Source organism: Phaenicophaeus curvirostris, chromosome 8 (genome assembly GCF_032191515.1).
Source record: "Phaenicophaeus curvirostris isolate KB17595 chromosome 8, BPBGC_Pcur_1.0, whole genome shotgun sequence".
Classification (NCBI taxonomy): Eukaryota; Metazoa; Chordata; class Aves; order Cuculiformes; family Cuculidae; genus Phaenicophaeus; species Phaenicophaeus curvirostris.
The window spans coordinates 27407352-27431779 of record NC_091399.1 but is presented as its reverse complement, the minus strand read 5'-3'; the positions used below and the strand labels follow the sequence as shown (position 1 = coordinate 27431779).

At 47.1% G+C, this 24428-nt stretch overlaps 1 protein-coding gene across 17 annotated transcripts in view; it reads right to left on the bottom strand.

The window, feature by feature from the left end:
- PTPRF (protein tyrosine phosphatase receptor type F) overlaps positions 1-24428 on the bottom strand; it is a 394608-nt gene that overhangs the window by 77400 nt on the left and 292780 nt on the right. For all 17 annotated transcript variants that reach the window (XM_069862928.1, XM_069862935.1, XM_069862941.1 and 14 more), the window contains 2 exons: positions 17616-17726; positions 866-1135 (listed from right to left, as the gene is read on the bottom strand). In XM_069862928.1, the coding sequence (XP_069719029.1) occupies positions 866-1135; positions 17616-17726 (381 nt within the window). The remainder of the gene's footprint in view (positions 1-865; positions 1136-17615; positions 17727-24428) is intronic.

The following is a 24428-nucleotide window of genomic DNA, read 5'->3' as shown; positions in this document are numbered from 1 at the left end:
AGTAAAGGGAGTGGCGCGTGGCTAAGGTTAAAAGCATCCTCTGACTAGCACCATGGAAAAGAGAATTTGCTGTTAATCTGCAGGTTATAGAGGGCTAACACTCAAGCCTGTGATTTGTTAAAGCAAGAACTCAACACTAAAGGTGGCCATAGTGTGTGTGTGGCGGGGTGGCGGTGCAGCAAGAACAGACAGACTCAAAAGCTGACATATCTGTAGAAATCTGAGCTACAAATCAACTGCAAAGACAGGAGGAAAGGGGTAGTATGGACCTGCTTGGCCCCAGAAAGAGAAAAGAAAAAGAGAAAAGGAATATGAAACAATTTTAAAATGAATGTGTATAGCTCCTCTCTGCAGGGGGGCAGGATGCTCATTAGGATGCTCATTCTGATGAGACCCAAGACACTTCACATTGCTGGGATTAACCTCCTCGCCCTGCCCTTACTGCAAGAAGAGATCTCTGTGCAAAAAGCTCTCTGACTGCAGACCCCTACCCCAGGACAGCCCGTGGCCTGCTGCTGTGCTCAGCTGACACTTCCAACGCACGGAACAAGCCAGAAATTGCTAGGATATCCCAGTTGCTGGGATAAGCACAGGCTCACTGAGGTTCCCTCATGGCATAACAGGGACCCAGCCTGACATAAGCCTGCCCCCCATCATGCTACATGGAGGAAGAAAGGAAATTACCTCCAAAGCAAATATTATACTATGAGCAGGAAAAAACAAAAGCTGTGGGTTTTGGAACTTCCTTTACAAAGTGTAAAAGTCACAGGAGACTGCAGTCAGTTGGCTGCACTCAAAACCACTTTGGCAAAGAGCTACACCGTTGAAACCCAAAGTAGGAACACCAAAAGGAACAGTTCCTTACCTTTGACGGTGATCTGGGCTGTAGCTTCGATCATGCCAAGCGATGAGATGGCTACACAGGTGTAGTTGGCAGATTGCATGATGTTATTCAGCTCCAGGACGTTCCTACCGACAGGCATCTCATCTTCTTTGGTCAGTTCCTCCACACCAGCCATCCACTTCACGTAGGGCATCGGAGCGCCTACCGCCACGCATGTGAGGTTCACGCTCCCCCCAGGCATCACCTCGTGGTTGCTCGGAGGGATAGAGAATCGAGGAGCAACACGCCGCACTGAAACAAGGAGGAGACAGCTAGTAGGGCCACAGAACCAGCAGAGTGCACTCAGTTGCACTGCAGGGATAGGTGAGGGGGTTCAACATTTTTGCCTGTCTCTCCCTCGGGACAGATAAAATGAAGTGCAAAAGCTGTTCACTGCTTTGCCAAATTGCACACACTTTGCTCTCCTTCCTTAGCCACTGGCATTTTATTAGAAGAACTCATTAAGGCATGGCTCAATTCATTCCCTCCAAACACAGCCTTTTGAAACCATATTACTAACATGAAACATTCCTACATTTAAATTACATCTCTCTAATTAGAGAGCATGCACAAATGCCAGTCACACACTTTCTCCGTGCAGGGCCCACTGAAGCTCTGCAAAACGGAATTACCTGCTCAATTTATTAGCTCTGGAGCAAAGCAACTTGTCCCCTAACCCTCACAGGGTTTGGGTAGGAGCAGCAGAAGGGTTTCTTTCTGAATTAGCACACGTGTGCTGCTAAATAAAACATAATTCCTTTAAAAATGTAACTCAGGTTCTACCTTGGCTCAGAAAAAATAGTCACCAGAGCTGCATGACATTGTCAGGGCCTGAACAGATCACCTTGCTGGGCAGGAGAGAACTAATCCTGACAGATGTGAGATCATATCCATTTTGACAGAAGTGAGCTGGTCTGGCAGAACCCTTCCCACCTTTGTGGCAGCACTTCGGGAGATGTATTCCTCCTTATTTCATTGCACAGCTTCTCTTCATATCAATTCCTTGCTGGGTATTTCATTCAAGACTTATTTGTAAGCAACTCTCAGCTACAATAAAGCTCTAAAGCTGCCTGCCATATGCATTCCCGTCAGGAAAATGACACTGAGAAATGAGGCCCCTTCTTCAGGGTTAGTGTTATGGGCCTATTTAAGCAAGGGTAGAGAAACAACTGCGCTCGGTAAATCTTTGTCTCCTCTGGGTGAGCTCATTTTGGTCTGTAGTTAAAAAGGGAAACTGCTCGGACGTGTCTCGTCCAGCAGCCCTGATCTCCTCTAGCCTCCTCCGCCAGAAAGGTAGCTCCAGAGCATCGGCTACGTTCACAACTGACCAGCTCCCGAAAAGCCTCTCCCTGCCAGTTCTGCTCCTCCGTCAGTAGCCGCGGAGCTGGGGCCAGGTGGAAACTGGGCAGGAGCCTGAGTGGAGCCAGCTCACAACACATCACAGGCACCACCGGCCCCACGGGTGCTGGGGATCAGGGGGGACACGGCTCTGCTGGCCTGGCTCTGGCCACCACGGCGTCTCCACAAACGGTAAAGCTGCTGACAGCCCAGCAAGCTGCAGGCATGTCAGCTCCGCTTGCCAAGCTGACTCTCTCCAAATCAGATTTCACTAGCGCTCTCTTTGATGATTCATCCTCAAACCAACAGGCTTGCAGATAGAGACTGAACATGGAAGCCCCCACGCTAGCATGTACAACAGAGCTAAGACTTCGTGATAAATTAGACAATACTGTCAACATCGTGTGTGTACTACACATTGTCTTGGTGACAAAATAGGGCTCATTAGCTCCTTACCAGCCGGGGGAAGGATAACTTGCAATGCTTTTTTTCTTTTCCTAATGTCTAAATCCAAAGTCTTGCTGGTTGCTTCTTTTAATCAATTATTAAATCTCAAATCAATAGCTACATGAGCGATAGCCAGTGACACCTGACTGACCGGGCAGCGCTCCCCAAACGCGACAGAACTGAAAGTGTACTCAAGCGCTACACAGTCATGAGAACCTGATGGACATGGCAATGGTTTAACATGATGGTGTGTATTTTCAACCAAAGCACCCCAGCACCATTCATTAAGAGTCAGGTTTTGTTTTCCAATGCACATGGTGTCGAATTATTTCAGGTAGAAGCTGTGCAAATTCCAACCCCATCCAAGGACCAAACCCACCCATCCACACTGTATTAAAATAAAAAAGAGCAAACTTCTGAGAATAAACCCATAGGCGTCCACAAAGCACTCACGCACATGCACCAGGCACACAGGCTGGCAGGCACCAGAGGCCACTACAGAGTCAGAGAGGGAAGGAGCACAGTAACTCACCTACAAGGACATGGGAACACAAGAGACCATGCAGGAAGGTCAGAGCCCAGCATGCACGAACAGATTTTGACTCCCAGCCCTGTGAGACCAGAGACAGCACAGCCTGCTGTAGGCTCCCCTGCGCCCCACGCTGAGTGCCCTTGTCAAGCGCTGCTCTCTAGGTGGTTCTGGGGCCACGCCAAGCCCCATCAGTGCTGCATCTCTCCCCCCGCCACCTCTCAGTGCATCCGTGGGCACTGCAGCCACTTCTCCCCTCCTGCTGGGAAGCCAGCAGCCCACCATGTCCTGGGAGATGCACTTCAAAGGGGCTTGAGGCTCTCTCAGAAGCACCCTGTGGGGAGAAGGGAAGGGCTGAGACACTTCGGAAGTGGCTCTCTCCTGTCCTACCCACAGGGGAGCAGCAGAGGTGGATGGTGTGTTTGTGTGCGTACAGAAAGGATGAATGGCAAGGAAGACTCTTCCGCAGATCAAACCCTACGAAAGGGTGGGCAGCATCACCGACCTCAACACAGGCCGTACCTCCTGCATATCGCAGCCTGTAGCATGCCAGGAAGCTGTGTGTGGCCTCAGCTTTCAAGCCTGGCAACAGATGAGTGGTTAAACAGGCCTCTGCAGGATATTTTTTCAACTCAGACTGACTGAGCTGGCCTCCTCTCGTTAGCACACAGGCAGAGCTGCTAAGGTGGGCTTGTTGCCCTGCACGGGAGAGCAGCGGTGCCCAAGGCACTGCAGCTGCTAAGAACGGATGCGATGTGTACCGGGTTAGCTCTCAACAGGGGAGGCAGGAGGGGGTCAGGGCAATGCCTTCGGTGAGAGATCTGGCCCAGAAGATACTCTGGCCAGAGCACCTGCAAAGGAAGGGACAGCCTCCATCAGCCTCCCATCCTCCTGGGGGATAATTGGCAGCTTCTTGTCCCAGTCAGTATGGAGGGAGAAGGGGAGATGCTGTCAGTTAGCATTAGCGAGAGCTGGCAGAGCTCTCACAGCAGCTTGCAGAGCACCATCAACACATTCCTCAGGCTCAAGCCAGCGATTTAAGTCACTTGCTTTTCTAGCACAAGAGTCTGGTAATAATTTAAATCAGTATAACTCCTTAAAAGCAGCGTTCTTACAATTTCTGTCCAATTTACAAGTCAAATCACATGGGCTAGCACAGCCCATGATGCTACCTTAAGTGGTCCAGAAAATTTTGTTGTTCTTCATTTATTGCAGCAATGAAATTTCCCTTTTTATTAGAATCTTCTTGACAAGAATTTGCAGTATTTTTTTTTAATCTTCTTTTTGGATAAAGATCAGAGAAGGTGGTTTGGAGGTTTTGCAAGAACAGCACAGGGAAAATTGCTGTGAATATTAAAATGATTTCAATGGACAATAGTATAATTCAGAAGTTTAGTTAAACCAGCAGACTGTCAAAAATGAGATTCATTGTCATTCATCCCAAGAATAAGCATCGTAAGGGCTCTGTGCTGCTCCACTATTCAGCACACCTGCCCGTAGAGAGTGTTCCCTGGGAAGCGAAGTGAAACCCCTGAGCAGTGAGCAGTGCCCTGCAACCTGAGCCTGTGCCCTGGATCCCAGAGGACAGCGAGAAAGGACATCTTGGAGACTGGATCCTCACTCACTGGGGGGACTGTGGGGAGAAGGGTGGGGAGCAGGCAACACAACAGCCACAAAGGTTGAGACTGAGAAATGTTAATAATTCAGCATGCATTAACATGCACATTCCTTGCCTTGAGAGCAAAGAGCATGAATCGATTGCTCGTCTCCTTTCACCAGGGGAGCCGCTGTTTCCTAATGTCTCAGGTTCCCTCTGAGGGCAACATCACCCTCTTGGAGAACCAGGGACCCTGTTCTCTGCAACAGTTGTAGGCTCTGAGTCCTGGGCACGACTGCTGCAGGCTTGCAGGCTGGTGCTGTTAGCCCCTCTCTCGCATGCTGAGAGGCTGCTGGCATACAGCAGGGCTCTGCTGGAAACACAACAGTGCCAAGAGGACTGCCCATGCTTCCAAAACCGTGCAGTGCTGCTAGGGAAGGGGAAACCAAACTGCTTTTCCTGCTGGCTGCCTTGGCCACAGTACAGACAAGCAAACGACAATGCTAACATCCCTCCCTCTGGCTTGCAGAGAACTATACTTGCCCGGTCTTGCTTCTGGGTTTCCGTCCCACTGTGCCCAGCTGGCACCTAACTCTGGGCTCCATTCTCCCCTCCTGACACCCCCATTGCAAGCTTGCTAGGTGCTGCCCCATGGCGACAGAGTTGTGCCTGTGCTCTGCACGCTTCTCCACTTCTCACTAGGTCAATCCCAGCTGCTCTGGTCCTGCACTATGGTCCTGACATCTGCTCCTGTTTGCTTTTCCATTGCATGAAGGAGCAGCAGCCTGGAGTCCTGCCCACTCTGAAGATGGACCAGCAGTGCCTGGGTTATCCTGCTCCTTCCTGGCCTCCAGCACAGCAAAAGCAAGTTCGGAGGGTTCTCCTGTAACCTCCTGACTGGGATGAGTAGTAGAGTGATGCGGAGGCAGGTTTTAAGAAGGTGACACCGCAGCAGTCTCCTTACTCCAGCCAGGCAACCTGGAGGATCCTTGGTGCACACGGTGTATTCTCGCCTCGACGCATTGCTACCCTGCCCAAAACTCCTGCCTTCCTCAGGAAGCACCTCCTCAGAGTTGAGAAGGAGTGAATTCAGGAGATATCCTCAAACATGATCATCGGTCTGCATGGTTTACTCATCTGTAGACATCTTTCATCTCTCCCTAGCGCTATCATTTTAAGGAAGGACTTCAAATGGAAAGGCAGTTGCTGGAGTCTCACAATCTATTGACAGAATCAACAGCAGGAGAGGAAAAATTGGAACCAGAAAAAATGCATTTACAGTCTAATCTTGTGCTCAAACAATGCTGTACTATTTATGCTCCCAATGCATCCTTGAGTGCTGACATTTTATAGACAATTTCCAAAACAGGGCCTTGCCATTTTTGGATTATATTTCAGCTATAACTTTTAGGTCTAATTATTTGCGCTGACAACCACATATAAAAGAGGATATATCATTACACTGGTGCAGCACTGGAGACACATCAGCATTCAGCATAGTGACATACTAATAGCAAAGTAAGGGAGAGCAAGATTGTGGAGCTATGTAATTTGCATTCACTCTCTGAAATTTCTCTGATGAAAATAACACAACATTAAGGAGGGGAATAAGAGAAAAGATCCACTGTATCAAGATAAAATAACTCATTAATAAATAACCTTGTAGCAGTCACAGAGCAATAATTAAATGCATGGGTGAGCAGTACACAGTTTTAAGCAAAGCTGGAAAAATGTAAGATGTAATTATCAGTGCCAAACAAATTATAAGCACAGCAAATCCCATTGGAATATTTAGAAACTAATTTCTGGCTTCACATTAAATATTTGTGTACGCGGGTATTTTTGCTGGGGTAGTAAGGAGGGGTCGACACAAAGAATAAGAAATCATCCGCTCCTGCTGGCTTATATCCATTCTCGGCTGCCTCCCCTCGGCTAAACCATGCGGCTAAAACGTTTAAGTGCCCTGTCAAAGGTTTATTCTCCAGAGGGGCCTGAGCCATCACAGCGGTGCTCCAAATTCACTGAAATCTGGGAGGCTTTGGGCCTTGGCTTTAATTTTTTCTCTTTTCCTCCTTGTTCTCATTTTTCATTATTGTCCTGGGCAGAGGTAATTTTAATCTGTTTTTAGAGGGTAAGCAACAAGGGCCCCGTGCCTCAGTACAATCTAAATGAGAGCACGTTCCAGGGAGAGAAACGAGAGCGAAGTCAGTGTACTGGAACAACTGCTATGACAACTTGTTAAAGCTTGTTCCAGTGCTGATTATAAGATCAACTCATGCAGCTGCCTGATGACATGTGTGAGAGGAGCCAGGGTCTCTCCCCTTTGCCACCCGGGAGCAGTGCTGGGGTGGAGAACCGCTGCAGGCGTCCCTCTCCTCCAGTGTGTGCGGAGTGACGGACCCACACGGTACCTGTTTGCTGAAGGAGTCACCTCTGGAAACTAGCTCAGGATTTCTGCCAAAAGCAGCTTTCCTCAGCATGAAGTCTGTAGGGCCTCTAGCTAGGTCTGGAGCTAGATTTAATTTAAAAGCTGAAGCTGCCTTTCACTACTGTCCTTTATTCACCTCTGGCTCTCTGAGGGGTGCGGGACAGAGCAGGGCAAGGCACAAAGCAGTTTTTGCTGAGTGGCTACCAGCTCCTGGGCATGCTGCCCCTCTGAGCCACCCTAGGCAAGGCTGGGGCCACTGCCAGAGCTCCCTGCTCTCCTGCCAGCAAGAGAAAGACCCAGCTCCATGGAGAGCGAAGAGGCAGACCTGCTCAAGCAAAGGCCCCATGTCCAAGCAAGGAGAACTGGGCACCCCCAGAGTGGAGACTGGCAAGGAGCAGGGAAGCTACCTCAGCACGAGAGCCTTGCATCTCTCAGCCTGCTGCCCTGTGGCAAGGGAGCGCGGCACGCCAAGTTCTGCTCCAGCTGAGATCAGAAGCAAGCTTGTTGTCTCTAGAGAAAGTTAAAACTTGTAAAGCTACAGGAGAAACTGAGAAACCCGCTCTTCCTAGCAGCTCTTGAGGGGACTGGAGATCATTTAGATCCCTGCTACCAAAGACTGCTCTTGATCTCTGGCCGGAAAGCAGCAGCAGTTTAGAGGTATTAGACTGGCACCTAGCACAAGTAATGGGTTAGAGAAGGACCTCACATACAGTAGCATGCATTTCTTCCCACCCTACCTTTGAACAAAACCGCTCTAGCTGGTATTTGCATGCAAAACATATTCTATGCATTTTAAATCTCAAGCAACAAAGGCATGCAAGCAAAGTATCAACGCCATCACCAGAGTCACAGCAAACAGTAAGCAGATTTCATCAGGCACGTTGTGGCTGTGCCCGGAAGGGAGCCAGAGTCTGTAGGACCCCCTCCCCTTTCAGGAATGGCTCTCCTCTCCCTACTGGAAAAGTCTCATCTGACGTGGCGTACTGTAGATGGATAAGAAGTGAAAAGGACCAACCTTCTCGCTGATCTGAGAGATGAAAGTTTGTTTTGTTTGATGGCAGAGTGCGATGAAGATGAGGAGGGAATAAAAAAAGACAAGGAAAAACACAGAGAGTAAAAACAGGCCAAGCTTCATCTGTCCGCACACCACTGAAACGACAAGACAAGACTACAGAGGTCAGCCACGACTTCCCACCATGCACACACACACCACTCCAGGCCACGGACAAGAGTGTGCGGTACTCGCACCGCTCTGGCCCGGAGCAGGGATGGCCCCTCTGCCTCCCTGACCTGCTCGCCGCTCCTTGAGGCAGGGTGGAGAGGACCGCACGTCCGACACATACTCACATGGAGGGTGCTTCAGGGGCAGCCCCGCGCTGGGCCAGAGGCTGGAAGCACAGACACATTTACATGTGCAAAACACTCACGCACATGCACAGAGCAAGGGACTCCAACCATCACGTGGACACACATGCTCCCACACACCCACTCCAGCTATAAAGATGATGGCAAAGGCACTTGAAACCCATTGACCACACGCTAGGAAGAGCGTATACGTAGATCCGAATTTTATCAAGTACGAAAGAAATGTTCCAAGTGGTGAATGGAAAATCTTCTACCATGAAGAGCTGCTCCCCCTCTCCAAACAAAGAGCTAAATGCAGCAGAGAGATATTAGGCAAGTGAAAGACATGCGCAGTCTCATCTGGGCTCAGTTTCGGAAGAGCCTTATTGGTACATTGTGCTGCGAGTGAGATGGACAAGAAATCAGAAGGACAAAAAACAGGCAGAGTGAATTGAGCAGGTCCCAGTTTTTGTTCCTGCGGGAGAGACAGTAGAAGGTTAGTTGCATTTTCCTTATAGACAAAGGAGATCTTATTTCTCTTAGCAGGAGTGACCTCACTCCAGCTACAGATCTGTGGTGTATCAGCTGTAATCGAACCCTCGCTGAGAGAATACAGAAGTGGATTTCATAGTTCAAGACTGCTTATGAGTCACATTTTTGATGGGGGAAGGAGAAGGTGGGGGGAGGAATTTGCTTTCCAGCAGAAACACTGTAAATTAGAGAACAGCATGTGGCATTATACGGTGCAACAGTACAGTCAGCCATTTCCAGCGATTAGAGGACAGGATTTTAACCAACACTGACATGGTACAGATCAGGCAACAAACTGCCAATAACAGCTACAACAGTGCCCTACCAAGTGTAATGGAGCTTGCAGGAGAACAGCAAAACAGTTGTTTACGTTTCTTCAATTGAACTGATACCAGGGGACAAGAACCAGCCAACTCGGAGCTTAACTGGCCCATAAGTGGGGGCCACATCCTGCGAGAACCTCCACCCCGACATCCTCAGAACAGACAGTCCTGGCTGGAGGCCCAGGTTTCCTGCGACCCGCTTTAGACAGGATTTACCTCTTGGTCCACAAAACATTAACATGAGGCTCGTTTAATCCCACGAGACCTGCGATGGGAGGAAACCTCTTTACTGCTGCTCCCAAGCCACCACTTTATTTCCTTATCCAATGGAGCGTATCACATCTGCATGGCCTCAGCAAGAGTAAGGGGTTCAGCTTTCTGCTCAGCTCTTCCCAACAGGGAGGATTTGTTTCCTGCCCTTGCCTGGGAAGGACAGTGCTTCTGGCAAACCAGGCGTACCCATGAGTGGCTGCATTTCTGCAAAGCAGCACTGATGCTGCAACAGGTCCATACAAACTTGAACTGATGCAAATGTGAGCAAACCTGCTGCACCTCTTGGGACTGTGTGACTGAACAGCAAGAGGCTGGTGAAGGGTGTAAGACTGGGGGATGATGATGAAACAGCTATGGGAACACCTGCCTCTGTTGCAGAAGCTGCAGAGCCTCTTCCTGCCCTTGGGAAAGGCTGATGGCCCCCAGCCACACCAAGGGGATTCGCTGTGGTGCCACTTGGCTCACCCCCAGGCAGCGAGAGGGGTGCTCCTGCAGCTGGTGGATGGCCCGGAGCTTTGTTTTGGGGAGCCCAGCAGGGATCGCACTGCATCAGTGTGGACAGGAGTAGGCTCTGGCAGTGGCTTCCCCAACATGTTGACACTTCAGATTAGAGCTGGAAAGGTGAGGAGACACATGTGAAACACACTAATTCAAACAGATTACTTTCTGGTCTGTCAAACAGGAACAAGTCTGGGGTCTGTTATTTGTCACTAATTGCTGGATTATCTCTTAATCTCTCATTATATTAGTGTCTTATGGGGAATAGAAACCAGTAGCAGGCTATTTTGGAACAGCTGTAAGGCAAGAGGGAACACCTGGGCAGAAAGTTCCCTCTCTTTTCCCTTTACTTAATGCTTAAACAGCTGCTGCTTTATCTGAGATAAACCTGATAAATGGTAAATTGAAAGTTTCATCTCCTTAAAGATACCATTCACATTCTCCCTTATCTCCAGTTCTCTAGCCACGTCGCTCCTAAGCTAAGAAGCACGTTTTAACAACAGGTTTTCTGCTTTTTCACAAAACAAATGACTCCGAGCAGTGACAGCAAAGAATATCTGCCCTCACGTAGTGACAGAGGATTTAAGGCTGGGGTTACCCAGAGCATCCCCTGTGCAGAACACAACGGCTCAGTAGGCGCATTACTGTGTTCCCATGAACCTGAGCTGCCTGGCAGCTGACTTGAACGTGCCAGTCTATGTGCAAGACAAAGCAAGTCAAGTCACAGCAGAAATGCCACCAGAGGATAGCAAACTCCAGAAGGTAAAATTGGGTCTCTTTTTGAGATCCAAGCTGAAACAGCAAAGAGGCAAAGAGCGAGGCTGTATCAGAGATGCGGCTGCCAGTCCTGACTGTCAGATGGCTCCAGCGCTCTGTAGGCAGAAATTCCCATGCTGATTCAATTTGGCTTTTACCCTGCACAGACACGCTTGTCTTATGCAGCAGTAGCAACACTCTGAGCACAGCAGCTTGTTGCAGAATGAGCTTGGGCTTATGGGAGGCTCTGCTTTTGTGTGTTCTTGGGCATTAGCTCCCTGAAACAAGGCAAGGGGCTGTGGTCAGGATAGGAATGCACAGGTCTGAGAGTTTAGATCACTACCTCAAAACAAAGGAACACATTTCTAAGGCTTTTCAGAGTGGGAAGCTAATACTTTCCTGAAAGCAACAAGTTCATTATCCCAACTGGCTCTGCAATTCTGCTGGGAACTGCCAGCATCTGTCCTGTGCTGAAAACCCTCTGGTGTTACGCAAGGCATTAATATAATGGCAAGCCCAGACACTCTGGAATCCAAAAGACACAGAGGTTAACAAAAACCCAGAGGGGGACGAACCTGTTCCTGCTTATCTCCAAAAGCACATCTTGTGTCTCAAGGACTCCACATAAATCAAATTTCATCCGTTACAGCTTTTAGAGGTATAGAGGAACAAAAGGACAGATTGTCTTTTTTACGCCAGATTACATGAGAATAAGACAACCTCCCATTATATGCGATGAACAATGTTCTCATGCCACAGTGATGAGTATATTCCATCCTAGAGAGACAGACAGGATGCTTAGGGCTCCCAATCATCCTTTCTCATTCATAGTGCACACACATGCATGCATGAATTCAATTAAAAGCAGAAAATCTCAGAGCACCAGAGATGGATTTCCTAACCCTTTGTGCAAGTGGATAGGGGAGGGGAGGGAATGGACATTTAGTCAGCACAGATACACAGGCCTAATTGTTCCGCACACGACTATGCAGGTCATGTGGGGAGGCAGGGGAAATAGGTTTCCAAGTCCATTTCAGTGTTGCATTATCATGCACTGAGCCACCAGCCACTCTCCTATTTTCCATAAAGGTCATTTTACAAATAATCAGACTTGAGCCTCGCACTGCACTTTCATCCGTCAGAGGACTTCGCAAGGAATAAAACTGTTCAGCTTATTTAGTTGAGTTCTATAATGCACACTGAAATCTTTAGATTAAATGTGCTAGCAGAAGGAGAAAGAACAATTACTTATTAAACAGTGATCATTAGAACTACTATGGCACAGCAAAACGCTCATAGAAACACTAACAGTGAACTCCCTTCACCCCAGGAGAAAATATGACAAAAATATTCATAGCAATATATGGGGAAGAGAAAACTTGGCAGAAGCCTCTGAGTGCCTCTCCAGCTCTGAAGCCAGCCAGCTCCAGTATGAGCGTACACACAGTCACAGCAGCATGAGCCACTGTGCTGACTGAGCAGCAAATGCCTGCTGGTGCTGAGCGCTGCACAGCTCTGGCCGTGCCGCTGGCTGCTTTCACCATGAACCCGCTTACAACAAGCCAAGGTGCATCTGCCCAAACTATAGGTGGTCTGACTTTGGCTGCAGCGGTAGCTTCAGCATAGAGCAGCACCTGGGAGCAGAGAAAATGAAGTTAAAAAAGCTGAAATCCCCTAAAAAGGAGTACACTTTCTTCATCAAAGGGTCACTGCTCTCCGTTGCACTGCTCTACGGCAGCACTACCTTCAGGTCAGGACTGCACAGAGTGTAGCCAGGGAGAACACGTCCCTTCAGACCCACAGCCCTCCTCAGCCATGTATCATCTGCTGAGGGGCAGTTACGCTGTGGCCTCTATCGTGCCTGGCTTTGCTTCTCCTGATGGTCCAGGGCAAACATCTGTCCAAAGCAACAGCCTGGATCACCTGGTCTGCTTCAACTGCCCACTCCTGCTTTCTGTCATCCAGGCATCTCCTTTGTGAGTCTCTCCAGTCTCTGCCTGTCTGTGACTGCTGCCAGGCCCTCAAGCACCAGCAGTGCCTCGTTCTGCTCAAGTAACGTCACCCCCATCAACCCTGACGGGAGGCAGGTTGAACGGAGCACATTGCCAGAAGTGAGCACAGAGCTGGGTTGCAAACAAACCCATTCCCCATCATTTAGCCGTTTTTCAGACATCCTCAGTTTTGGTCACTGACTGTTTGACCACTGTCCTCAGCTTTTGCTCATCTCCTGGCCATATCCTCCAGCTTTGACTGCTGTTGCTATTTTAGCTGTTTTAATATTACATAAGCAGAAAATGTCCTTTTTTTTTTAAAGGCTTCAAGTCTTGTTGCTCCAGGCCTGTGTCAGTCATTCAGAATTATTATTATTTACACAAGATCCCCACTGCAGTAAGCATCACATAGCCGCAAGTAGCCATTTCGGTGAGCTCCCTCCGTGTCTGAGCCGAAGCTACCGCCAAGTCCCCACGCGTGCAACCCTGCTGAGGCCTAAGAGTCGCTGCTGGGGACAAAGCCACAACCCTCATTTCATTTTGGGTGGTCGCTCCTTAGCGGAACTTGGCAAATGAAACTTCGGACTCCAAACAAGTTTCCCTGCTGCACAAAACAGTAGCCCGACCTTTCAAAAAGCAGCTCAAGAAAGCACAGATTTCTACAGTAATACCATTTCTATTTATGCCAGTCTGTTTTACTAGTTTGCCATTTGGGGTCAGAGGAGACAATTAAGTTTTAAATGGCCTTTCTTTAAAAATGGCTGTGAAGCTTGCTTTTCTACAGTATGTGTAGCGTTGTGGGCCAGGGAACTCGCTGCACTGGCCCCACTGGACTCTGACTTGAAGGTCTGAAAAGCAGCACTTAAGAAGTGAAAACTGTGCAGCAGATTTCTCATTTGATGGGAAGTATGCAGCTGATGCTCCAATAAGTACTATTCTCATAGCATCTGCATTGCTTACTGCTGTAAGCAGCACTGGGGAATACACCTTGTGAACTCCACAGTGCATTAATAAGGATATTATACACAGTCCTCCTCTTCTGCTGCACTGAAGTAGGAAAAATAATAATGCCATGTATACAGAAAGAGAAGGGCAGAAAAAACCTTTCATACAGGGGAAAGAGTCAAGTAACAGTGCCTCTTTTAAGGGGAGAACCACGCTGGCCACCACCTTCATAGGCATTTCATAGGACAAGGCTTATGGCTGAAAATGCTCCTCTCTGTGCAGATGTCCCTGAAGCTGTAAGCAAATGAAGAGTGAAAAGTATTCATCAAGAAACAATAGTGTAGGTGAATCAGTGCAATTAAACTATACTCCCAGTGAGCATGATGAAATGACACCACCTTTTTTTTTCCTCCACATTTGATCCAATCCGCCTTCTACTCTTAAATCAATTTCTTGTATGCCTTGAATCAACTTCTTGGATTTTTGCTGCTAAATTAGATAGCAGGCTCTCTGGATTAGAGGAGTCACATCTTCCACACGTTTCTACTCCCTTTCCTTCTCCCTGCAGCACCATCAAGTCCCAAATCTAATAATTGCACATGTAACCATGGACTACAAACTGATGAATGTTCATTCATCTAGACCAGCACTAGCAAATGCACTTATGCTGAAAGCACAGGGTAGGAATATGCCACTGTGCCCACTCTGAAGTTCTTGCTCTGCCCCGAATACCACCTTGCCCTGGCATGCTCCTCACTTTTGCTTTCACTCTGGTTCTTGGTCCTCTGGTGGTCTGGATGTTTTCTGCAGCCCTCCACGGATGGAGGGCTAAGGAGCAGCAGTGGGAGGCAGTCAGCTCCCAGTGCTGGTCCCCAGCCCCATCCTGGCGCTGCAGCAACAGACAGACCTGTCAGTTGAGAAGCAGAAGGCTTTATGAGGGTTGCTTTCCAGCACACTTAGTAGGATGAAAATAATAGCTTCAAGGAAAATGCATCCATTTTCCTTTACAAATCCCTGGTGTGGAAATGTTTTAACTTTTAATGAAGTCCATCTGTGCACAAGCGCTGGCTCAGAAGGATTCACAGAGACAAGACACTGGCGTAGCCTGCTCCTTCCTCCTCCTGTTCTTTCATTGATATAAGAAGCCCTGAGCAGTGCCTGGATACTCCCTCTCAGCACCCAGTATCTTCCTTTGTTAGCATGAAAAGTACGATAAAGATGCTAATGAGCCTGTGCTTTCTAAACACAGCACACTCACAAAGGATTACCTGGGAGGCTAGGAAAGCGAGGACATGATCAAAAACATAAACCCCAAGCGTCAAGAGACAAACAAACATTTGAACTACTAAAAAAAATAGACTGTAAGTGAGAACAAGCGCAAGGAGTCCTCAGAACTACACAGGGTGGAATTGGCACTGCTGCTCAGTACTCAGCCACGCTTTCTGAGAAAGTGGCCAACTTCTTGGGCATTCACTGCAACGAGGTCAATCATTCTGAAACCACCTGGCAGTGGTGGTGCAGCCGACACACTTAATTTCCACTGTAATTTAGCACAAATTAATATCTTCTCTAGTAAAGATGCAGGCACCTTCTGAAGACCCTACTGGAAGTCACTGATCCATCTAATGACAACACCATAGGACTTTCACAAGAAGAAAGAAAAGGGATTCTTTCATTCTGCATAACCAAGACCTGAGAAAGTAAGATATGTTAATTTTCTTCCTTGCTTGTTAAAGAAATAAAATACCATTCTTGGTTTGACTATTTGTTGAAGTCATTAATTAATATAGTGACAATATGATAGGTTTGTACCTGTCCTGTTTGCTGGTAATGGCCCTGTAGAATGTCTGCAGGTATAGATGGATCGGTGATACTCACCATATGAAAGTGTGCTTTAAAATGGCTTTGCTTGGTTGAGACCACCTTTTTCTTACACATAAGCACAGGTTGGAGACTGACATTGTAAAGATTATGTACAACAAAAAGGCTTGCTGTGAAAATTTATGTGTAAGAAAACGGTGGTTAAAAGCAAAGCACATTTCTAAAAGCACACTTTCTTTGGTGAGTATCAGGATCCTCTCATACATGCAGACCATCCAAGGGCCATACCCAGCCCAAACAGGACAGACAAACCTTGCTGAGCAGCAAGCGAAGGGTAAAATTCAGTACCCTCCTCAATCCTACAGGATTCACTTGCTAAAGAAAGCGCATTCAATTGTAAGAAATCAGAAAGTTGTAAGAGGTTTTTCTGCCTCTTGAAGCTCTTGTGCCTTTTTTCAGCCATACCTCTACAGAAAACAGAACCTTAGGAGTTTGAGCATGTCACAGGAAGCAAAAGCATCCCAAATACTGCAGCAAAACGGCTGGATATCCACACAAGCTCGTGCAACAACAGCCAACCTGGTAACTAGAATCCTTCCTCTCAGAGTGCAAAGCGACAATCTGGGATGAGTTTTAGTACAGCATGCCTGAAAAATGAACTTGCAGGAATACAGGGAGTTTAAAACCATCCATAATTACATTGTGAGAGTGAAATGAGTGATTACACTGAATAGATACAGCTTCATCTTCTGGATATGCTTAATTGGATACTTCAGTTTTCCAAAGACTCTTATAATCCAAATTATGCTGCAAAATAAAAACCCAGTTCCCCAGAAGAAGCAAAGAAAACAATGCCAGAAGCCACCCCCAGAAGCAAACACACAGCATGTGAAGACGTAATCATTCTCATGTCCTCTTTTCATACTAACCAACACATACACAGCTTTAAGATTGTATTTTCTTTCTTGAAAACAGAGGAAGGAAGAAATGAAGATGAGATTTTATTATTAGACAGCTGATTTAATACGTGGAAATAAAATCTGGTTCTACCTTCCTAGCAAACTATGGGTTGTACCAGCACAAGAATCTTCATTCTTTCATTGGGAAAATTTGTAACTACGTTTCCCAGGGGTTCCTGACCAGTGGCTCTTGTTACACAGAATTTCATATGAAGCAGCACAGTTATTTTCTTGCTGAAATTAACAGAAAATGTACAGAGGATTTAGCCCTTGCTTCTCTCCAAGCTAATTCAAACACTTTTAAAGTAAAGAAAGAAAACTGGCAGGTGACTGTCCTGGTGTAAGATCCAGTTATTATGGTATGTTGAAAACAATTTTAAATTGGCAACATAGCAAAACTATTAGAAAAATCGCTTTACATGAATTGCAGCTGATTTCCAGCAGTTTCCCAGTGTGAGCCACTAATAGCCAGAGGCTCACTCATTGATGCATATAAGATGGATTAGGACAACTCCAAAAAGCTGTTCAGTTTTTAAAGATACACATTCCAAAGCTGAGGTCTAAATATCAGCTCACCTACAGCTGAGCAACTCTGGTTCATCAGAGTATGACTCGTTTTATACTACTCCACCAAATGTTAGTTTATACTAAGAAGATTAAGCACCCAATTAAAATTGCTATGACATAAAGTTAAGGAGTTTAAGGGAGAAAGGAATTCCAATTCAGCTGATATTTCAGCATTTTACATAACACTATATAAAGAGCAGATTTCCAGAAATGTGAGTCAAAGCCAACGCAGATCAAAGATCTTGCCATTTTTTGAGAAAAAGGCCACATCACACAAGCCACAAAGTGTGATGAGGGCACTAACGGAATAAACCTCCTTCACTGAAAGCCATGGGGCCTTTGGGGCAGGAGGAGAGCGACCCCCTTGGGTGCAATCTGCTCTTACCTCGAACGTAAAGGTTAGCTGGGGCAGAGTAGCGGGTTCCTGCGGTGTTGGTTGCAACGCATTCATATTTGCCTTGGTCTGACTCCTCGCTGTTCTCTATTTGCAGAGCTCCTGTACACAAACAAGATGACACAGACAATTCAGGTTATGGTGAATCTGCTAATCAAACATCCAGCCTTAGAAAAGGAAGGCCATGTCCCACGCTTTTAAAGTATCTTCCTGGATAAATATATCGTGACGCTGTTCCCTGGACCCACAGGGTACCAGCATGCAGCCAAAAGGTACCCAGTCTGCTGTTAGAAGCTTGTGAAATTGATTATTGTTATTTTTCTAATGTAGAGGGAACCAGTTACTGATGTTTTCCAACCGCCCCCAATCACTTATATTCATTGCTTCAATAAAGGAAAAAAACACATACATGTGCACATATTAATTACAGCTTTGCACGGGACTCTTGTCTAATAAAAAGACCTTTAATAAGTCTTTAATCAAAACAGCCAAGCACAAAGCACGCTCACTGTAGCTGTTTGTTTCTTATCTGATGCAAACAAAGCCTAGCAAATGCTCAACAAATTGCAACCTTCCTGCAGAATCTGGCAGCATCCCATCTCTCCCACCTCACCACCCCTCCTTCCAACAGACATCCCCTTCTCAGAAAACGCTTTGCCTTTCGTCGGCTTTCTCCATGTCAGCCATCTCATTATTATTTCAGATTTCGTTATTTGTGATATAAAAAGATTAAGAACCCGGTCTGAGACATCAAAGATGTACACCAACGCAGCAAACTCATTTTGCCGCATGGAGCTCGCATGAAAGCCACCCTGCCTTTGTCCTGGCAGCGCCTGCTCCTCCAGCTTTGTCTCAGAAGCAGCTGCAGCCGACTACAGGTTGATCAGGACATAATCTGATCCCATCCCCAGTGCCAGATGCATGAAGGACTCATCTGAATAACTGACATAATCACCTGAGCACACAGAGAAGCAATCTACATGGGGAACCTGTGGAGTGCCCGCGATCATACAATGTCCTGTGTTGGAAGGGACCCACAAGGATCATCGAGGAAGTAAGCACTAGTGTAAGGTGGTTTTCTCAGCCTGTTCCACTGGTGTCCAGCACCCCTGGGCCTGGGAGGCTGGTCTTTCATCCAGCTTCTTGCCTAGCACAGATGACTGCAAAACTGGTCGCGTCTCAACTCTCCTAACAGCACCCCATATGCAGACTAAAAGATGGAGAGACAGAAAAGGAAAGAAGCAGGATGCATGTGACAGCGAGCTGGCACTGCAGGAGCAACGACCGTTGGCCAGACACCGAAGCGGCTGGTGTTCAGCCTGCTTCCCCCAGGCAATGTAGGAATAATTTTTAAAGTGCCTCCAAGTGCTCAGATTCTGCTGGCTAGAATTGCCTTTAAGAAGGTAACTTTGCTCACAAACCATATACTGAACTAAAAGAAAACATTAACCCCTTTGCTTGTAAGGATTTGAACTCATTTCTGCCTGCCACAGTTCAAAACGACCACTGAGAGCGGCACTGAGAATAGCTTGTGAAATTGCCTTCTCCCTTCTTTCTGGTTCAAGCTGCAGAGGTCAAACTCAGTTTTTCATATCATCAGAACAGAAGAAAAACTAATGTGAACCAAGCACTGCCACCTACATTATTTAGAAGGATAAATTGAGGCTGTAGCATAAGTCTATATGTCATGGGGAAAAATGAACTTCCCTGGGTTCTGCCATATAATAAAAATAATGTACGGAGCCCTCCCTATTGTTGCATTAGTGCTAGAAATGAGGCTTCAGCTAGACAGAGAAAGCTTGTTTGCAGAAGTCTTGCCACTTAGTAAGAAAAGCAGCTGCCAGCCTTCCCCAGCCACGGCACTCTGGACACTCACAGGCCAAAGCCTACAGAGCACTGCTGTTTAATTCAGGGAGAACACTGAATTTCTACATGCTGCCTGGGAAAAACATCTTCAAGCAGACAGCAGCATGACAGGCAGTGGAGCAGGAAGAAGTTTCTCAGCATTGACAAGATAGAGAGAATCAGAAAATCTAGAAATGGAAAAGACCTATTAGGTTATCTTGTGCATCCCTGGGGGCCAGGACAGGATTGCTCCCTGTTGTAAATGTACTTGTGTTCTGTCCAATTCCATTTTGAATGTGCCGAGTGATAGGTCTTTCACCACTTCCTTAAGGAATTGATGCCAAAATCTAGTTATGCTCTCTGTCAGCAAGATTTGCCTGGAACTCACCATATATTATCCCCTTCTTAATTTCTGCCCATTGCTCTGTAGGCACGCATGTGCTGCAGAGTTCACTCTGAGTGCTTGCAGCAGGCTTGGTTGGGAAAAGTTTGCTGCAAAACATACCCAAACTTAAAACCAAACAAAAAAAAGTGGATATCATTGCCTTGTGGAAAAGCCTATCTCTGACTGAGCCTGTAGCCCCATCAGCTGGCTGGGCTGAAAGCCAGATGCAGGTGACAGGCAGTGGTGTCTGCCTAGAAAAAAACGAAGATTCCTAGATAATTCAGCCAAGAACACATACCTTTTTACACGCCCCTTTTAGTCATTTAATATATATTGTTGGTATTTACATCCTTCATACTTGCAATTATCATGCCTCTTAGATGATGGTTAGTCAAACTTTTTCTCTCTAGGGACCTCAGCATCAGTGCTGGAGGGAAAAGAAGAAAACAAGAGGATGAAGAAAACGAAGGCAGAGGGGAGTCTCAGATTACATGCTATTACTGCCCATCAGTTCTGCAGCACGGGCTGATTTCTAGAATGATACTATAAACATGTAACATCCATCAGCGACTGCCTACAAACTGCTCAGGGACACTGGGCAAGGCATTCTGGTTTTGTCTGCCTTGGCATGACTATTCAAACTATGGCATGTCAGGAGCAAGACAGACCTCAGAAAGTAGAAGGAAGTTAAAGTAAACCTCTCAACTGAACCAGAAAGAAAACAGTTGCTGCAATAAATCATCATTAGACAAAAACAGAGATCCTGCAGTATAGCTGACAGCCAGCAGAAAGTGGAAGGATCATGGTGAACTGATGGCAGTCAGCAGGACTATAAGGGGTTTTCTTGAGGGACAACCAACAACTATGTGATGGATACAGGAACATCTGGGGAATCTCAGGGGACAGAGATTTATGAATAGAGTTAGGAAGCTCAGACATTGCTAGGATCAGAAAGTTGGGAGACATAACTGCATCTGAAACTTGGAAAAATCTCCCTAAGTGTAAAATATTCCAGGCTCTAGCTCAGTCACCACAGCGAAAGACAGTATCTTCACCTCTTGGAGAGTTCAAGTCTAGGCTGCACAGGACACAAGGAGCTACAGGAAAGGAAGAACTGAGTCCTGATTAGCTCCTTTCCCTAAAGTTCATGGCAGCTTTATCTGAAGACCCTCAAAAGTACAATGAATTCTTTGCTTCGGTGCTTGCAAAGGATCAGATTTCTATTCCTAGACCTGTCAACATCTCATCTTAAAATTTTCTATGTCTCTGCAAACCCAGGCTAGGAAGGCTGATGTACTTTTACTCATTACTTCGGGATTTACGTTGTGCAAGTTGCTGAGTAAGGTCTTGTTCACACAGGATGTTACTGCAGACTTTTCATATGAACTCCTCGAGTGCTCCAGTGGCAGGTGCCTTGCTCCCGTTTGCATGGCTGAATCCTGATGTGCAATCAGATAGCACAGCTTTAGTGGCTGCATGAGGACTATCTACCATCAGGACGTGCATACGCGTACTGAGCGGAGCAGCGAACAGCTTGTCTGGAAGCTCTGCGGTGGCATGTACGCACTGGAGTGAAACCTCTCCCTGCTGAGCACCGCTCGACCTCTGCTGCCTCCAAAGCACTCAGAACCACAGTGGGGCTCCAGCAGAAGAGGGGCAGCCATTCCTCACCACGCTGCAATGTCACGTCGATCTCACTTGTGGCTCAGATCTGTTCCCAATAACACATCTCAGCTTATCGGAGAGCTGACAGCTCCTGAGAAAAAAACCCTGGCTGCTCTCCAGTACCAGGGAGAATGGTGACAAGGCAAAGCTTTCTAAGTCTGATGGCAGAAGATGGCCTTGCTGACTGACAAGCATCCCTTACAGGTTCTTTACTCTGTGCCAGTATGTCCTTGTTAGTCCCTTCCCTCTTCTCCTAGCTTTTTGTTTTGCTCTTTAAACTCAGGCACAGACGGCAGCCCCATTAGCAGCTCTCCAATATACTTATCTATTCAAATATACTTGTGCTCAGGCAGAATCATTAGTGGCAGTGACAGTGGTTAAAGGAAGGATTTAAGTGCACTGCACAGCGCATGGGGAAGGCAGATCCTGACAAGGGCCGCTTCTTGGCAGCGCTGGGTATCGTTGTGCCATGGAGGGCTTGTCATTCTCTCCTCTAGGTGACGAACCAAACGTAGAAAGCTTTGAGCTACCTTACAGATTGATCTCTCTGAAATCCCGCTCCATAGCTCACTAGGTGTTTGGGCTCTCTTCTCCCAGACAGCACCACACAGAGCCAGGCACGGCATCTCTTGAGGGGATGCTCTTCCATATCTATTCCAGTCGGAGCTCCCTCCCCAGCAGTGGGAGCAGCCCCACTTCTCTAGCAGAGCATTCGCAGCCTCAGAACCACCCTGCTCAGAGTTGGGGACTGACCTTTGGTCCTGGTTATAAAATCAGACATGCAAACAAACGCTCCCATATAAGTACCCTGGAGTCAGGGGAACAAGGCTGCAGACCCAGCACTCCTCTGAGGTAAGGACTTGTAATGCAGATGTTAATGATCCCAGCTATATGACCAGGGCCTGTCCCCTCAGGTAACAGGGAAATTCTGCCCACTCTGCACACCAGAGCATGTGGCTGCCCCAAACCCCTCCCTGCTCCTTCCCCCTGCCTCCAGCACTGCATGACTTTTCCTGAAGGAGCATCCTCAGTTACCTCTGCAGCCAGTGCTCAGGTGGGGGTCCCAATCCCCCTTTGGCTAAAAATTCTCTCCCAGAGAAGAATCCTCCTGATAAAACCCAGGGAGCTGTCAGGCAGAGCCAGAGGCAAGTCCAGACCAAGCAGGGACCCGTAAGTGTGAACACAGTGTAGGGAGAGACACTGTGAAGCCCTGACGATGAGGGGGTTGGAGTTTGACACCCTGGTTGCTGCCCAAGAAAAACCAACACTTGCCGTGGGAGCTGCGAAAAACTGAAAGACACCAAAATCGCACAAGAGTAGCTAATAACGAAAGTAAGCCCACATTCACTATTCTTTGTAATTTATGACAGCAGCACCTCCCAGCTGTTACAGACGATTGCACCTAGCCTACACCAGCCATCAGCACTGCCAATTATGCAAAACAAGGTAACTACAAATATATTTTCATTGTTAGTGTTCATTACGGTCATTACGCCTGAGAGGCCAGTGATTGGCATGCAAGGGGCTTGTTCTGGATGGCAGCGCTGCTGAGAAATCACTCTCCTGTGCACCACGGGCAGCTGCTGATAGCATCCGACCACTGCCATTGAGCCGGACTCGGGCAGGGAGGGAGGAGATCCAATGTGCTTGGCAGCATGAGGTCTCCTCTTACCGGAGTTTCAGGATGCTCTGATTTCTCACCAGCAGATACAGGAAATCTCAGGGGATTCTGCGTCAGAAGCAAAACTCAAGCACTGTCAAATGCAAAGTAATGCCTCTGCGTGCTTCTAAAGGGACATGAGTCAATCTGTATCCTGACAGCAAGAAACATGGCATTATAAACATTCCCAGGCACCAAGGCACCACCCCACTCAACTTCCCCCTGACACTGTCTGCTCCCACAAACAGATCTTCTCAGTTTTCAATTCTTTTCTTTTTTTTTTGTGATTGGAAATGCTCAGGAAACAAGAAAAAAATCCTATCATACACAAAATGCAATCAAACGTACAAACACATGCTCAAAAAGAGACAGCAAAATTCTTTTAGCTTCCTCTAATCTCCTTGGATAGCTTCACGCTCCAGCTTCCAGGATAGCGTTGAAATACTGGAGCTATATTTAAACCAGTTCGCTTGGGACTGGAGAAGGTTTAGCTGCAGCGATACAGAAGTCAGCGCGGGTGTTTACCTGGCTTCTCAGACAGACAGCTCCTGACACCCGAGTGAGCTGATCTAAAGTTAAATCAGACAGACCTCTGCTAGGCTGACGTATGCAGGGAAGAAATACTCTTATATACAGGAACCTTAGATATTTCCAGTCGTGACAGAAAAGCAACAAATAAATCTGACCAGAGAGGGAAAATGCCTGAAATGATGATATTTCTTTACCTCCTTGTGTGCATCCAATCTAATGCCTGTTCAACTCAGCACCCACCAGAAACACAGCCTGTTCCGCTCTCTCTTACAGCCTGGGGCTGGAAAGTGCAGCCAGGTTTCATAAAGGTTGAGTGAGTTTAATTCCAGAGGAATGTTGGAAATTAACATCTTCTGTTCTACTTTTAAAATAAGAATGGAGCAGAACTTGCTTAAATACGGACTTGCTGGTACTATTCATGGGTCATCTTAAGAAGACAGCTATTGTGTGATCTGATGGGCATCTGCCAGCTCCATGTCTTTTTGATGAACAAATTGAAATTTCAACATTAAATAACGATCTGGGGCAGTCCCGGAAGGGTAAAGAGTGAAGCTACAAACTGAGATTCTGGATTATAGATGGGAGCTCCTCCCATTTCAGGGAAGCCAAAGATGTCTTGGACAGAAAGGACCAAATGTCTGGGGTAAGGTCAAACGAGGTGTCCAGAGATAAAAATCTCCTGTTTGGAGGGGTGCATGGTAGAATTTCTCAGGTCGTC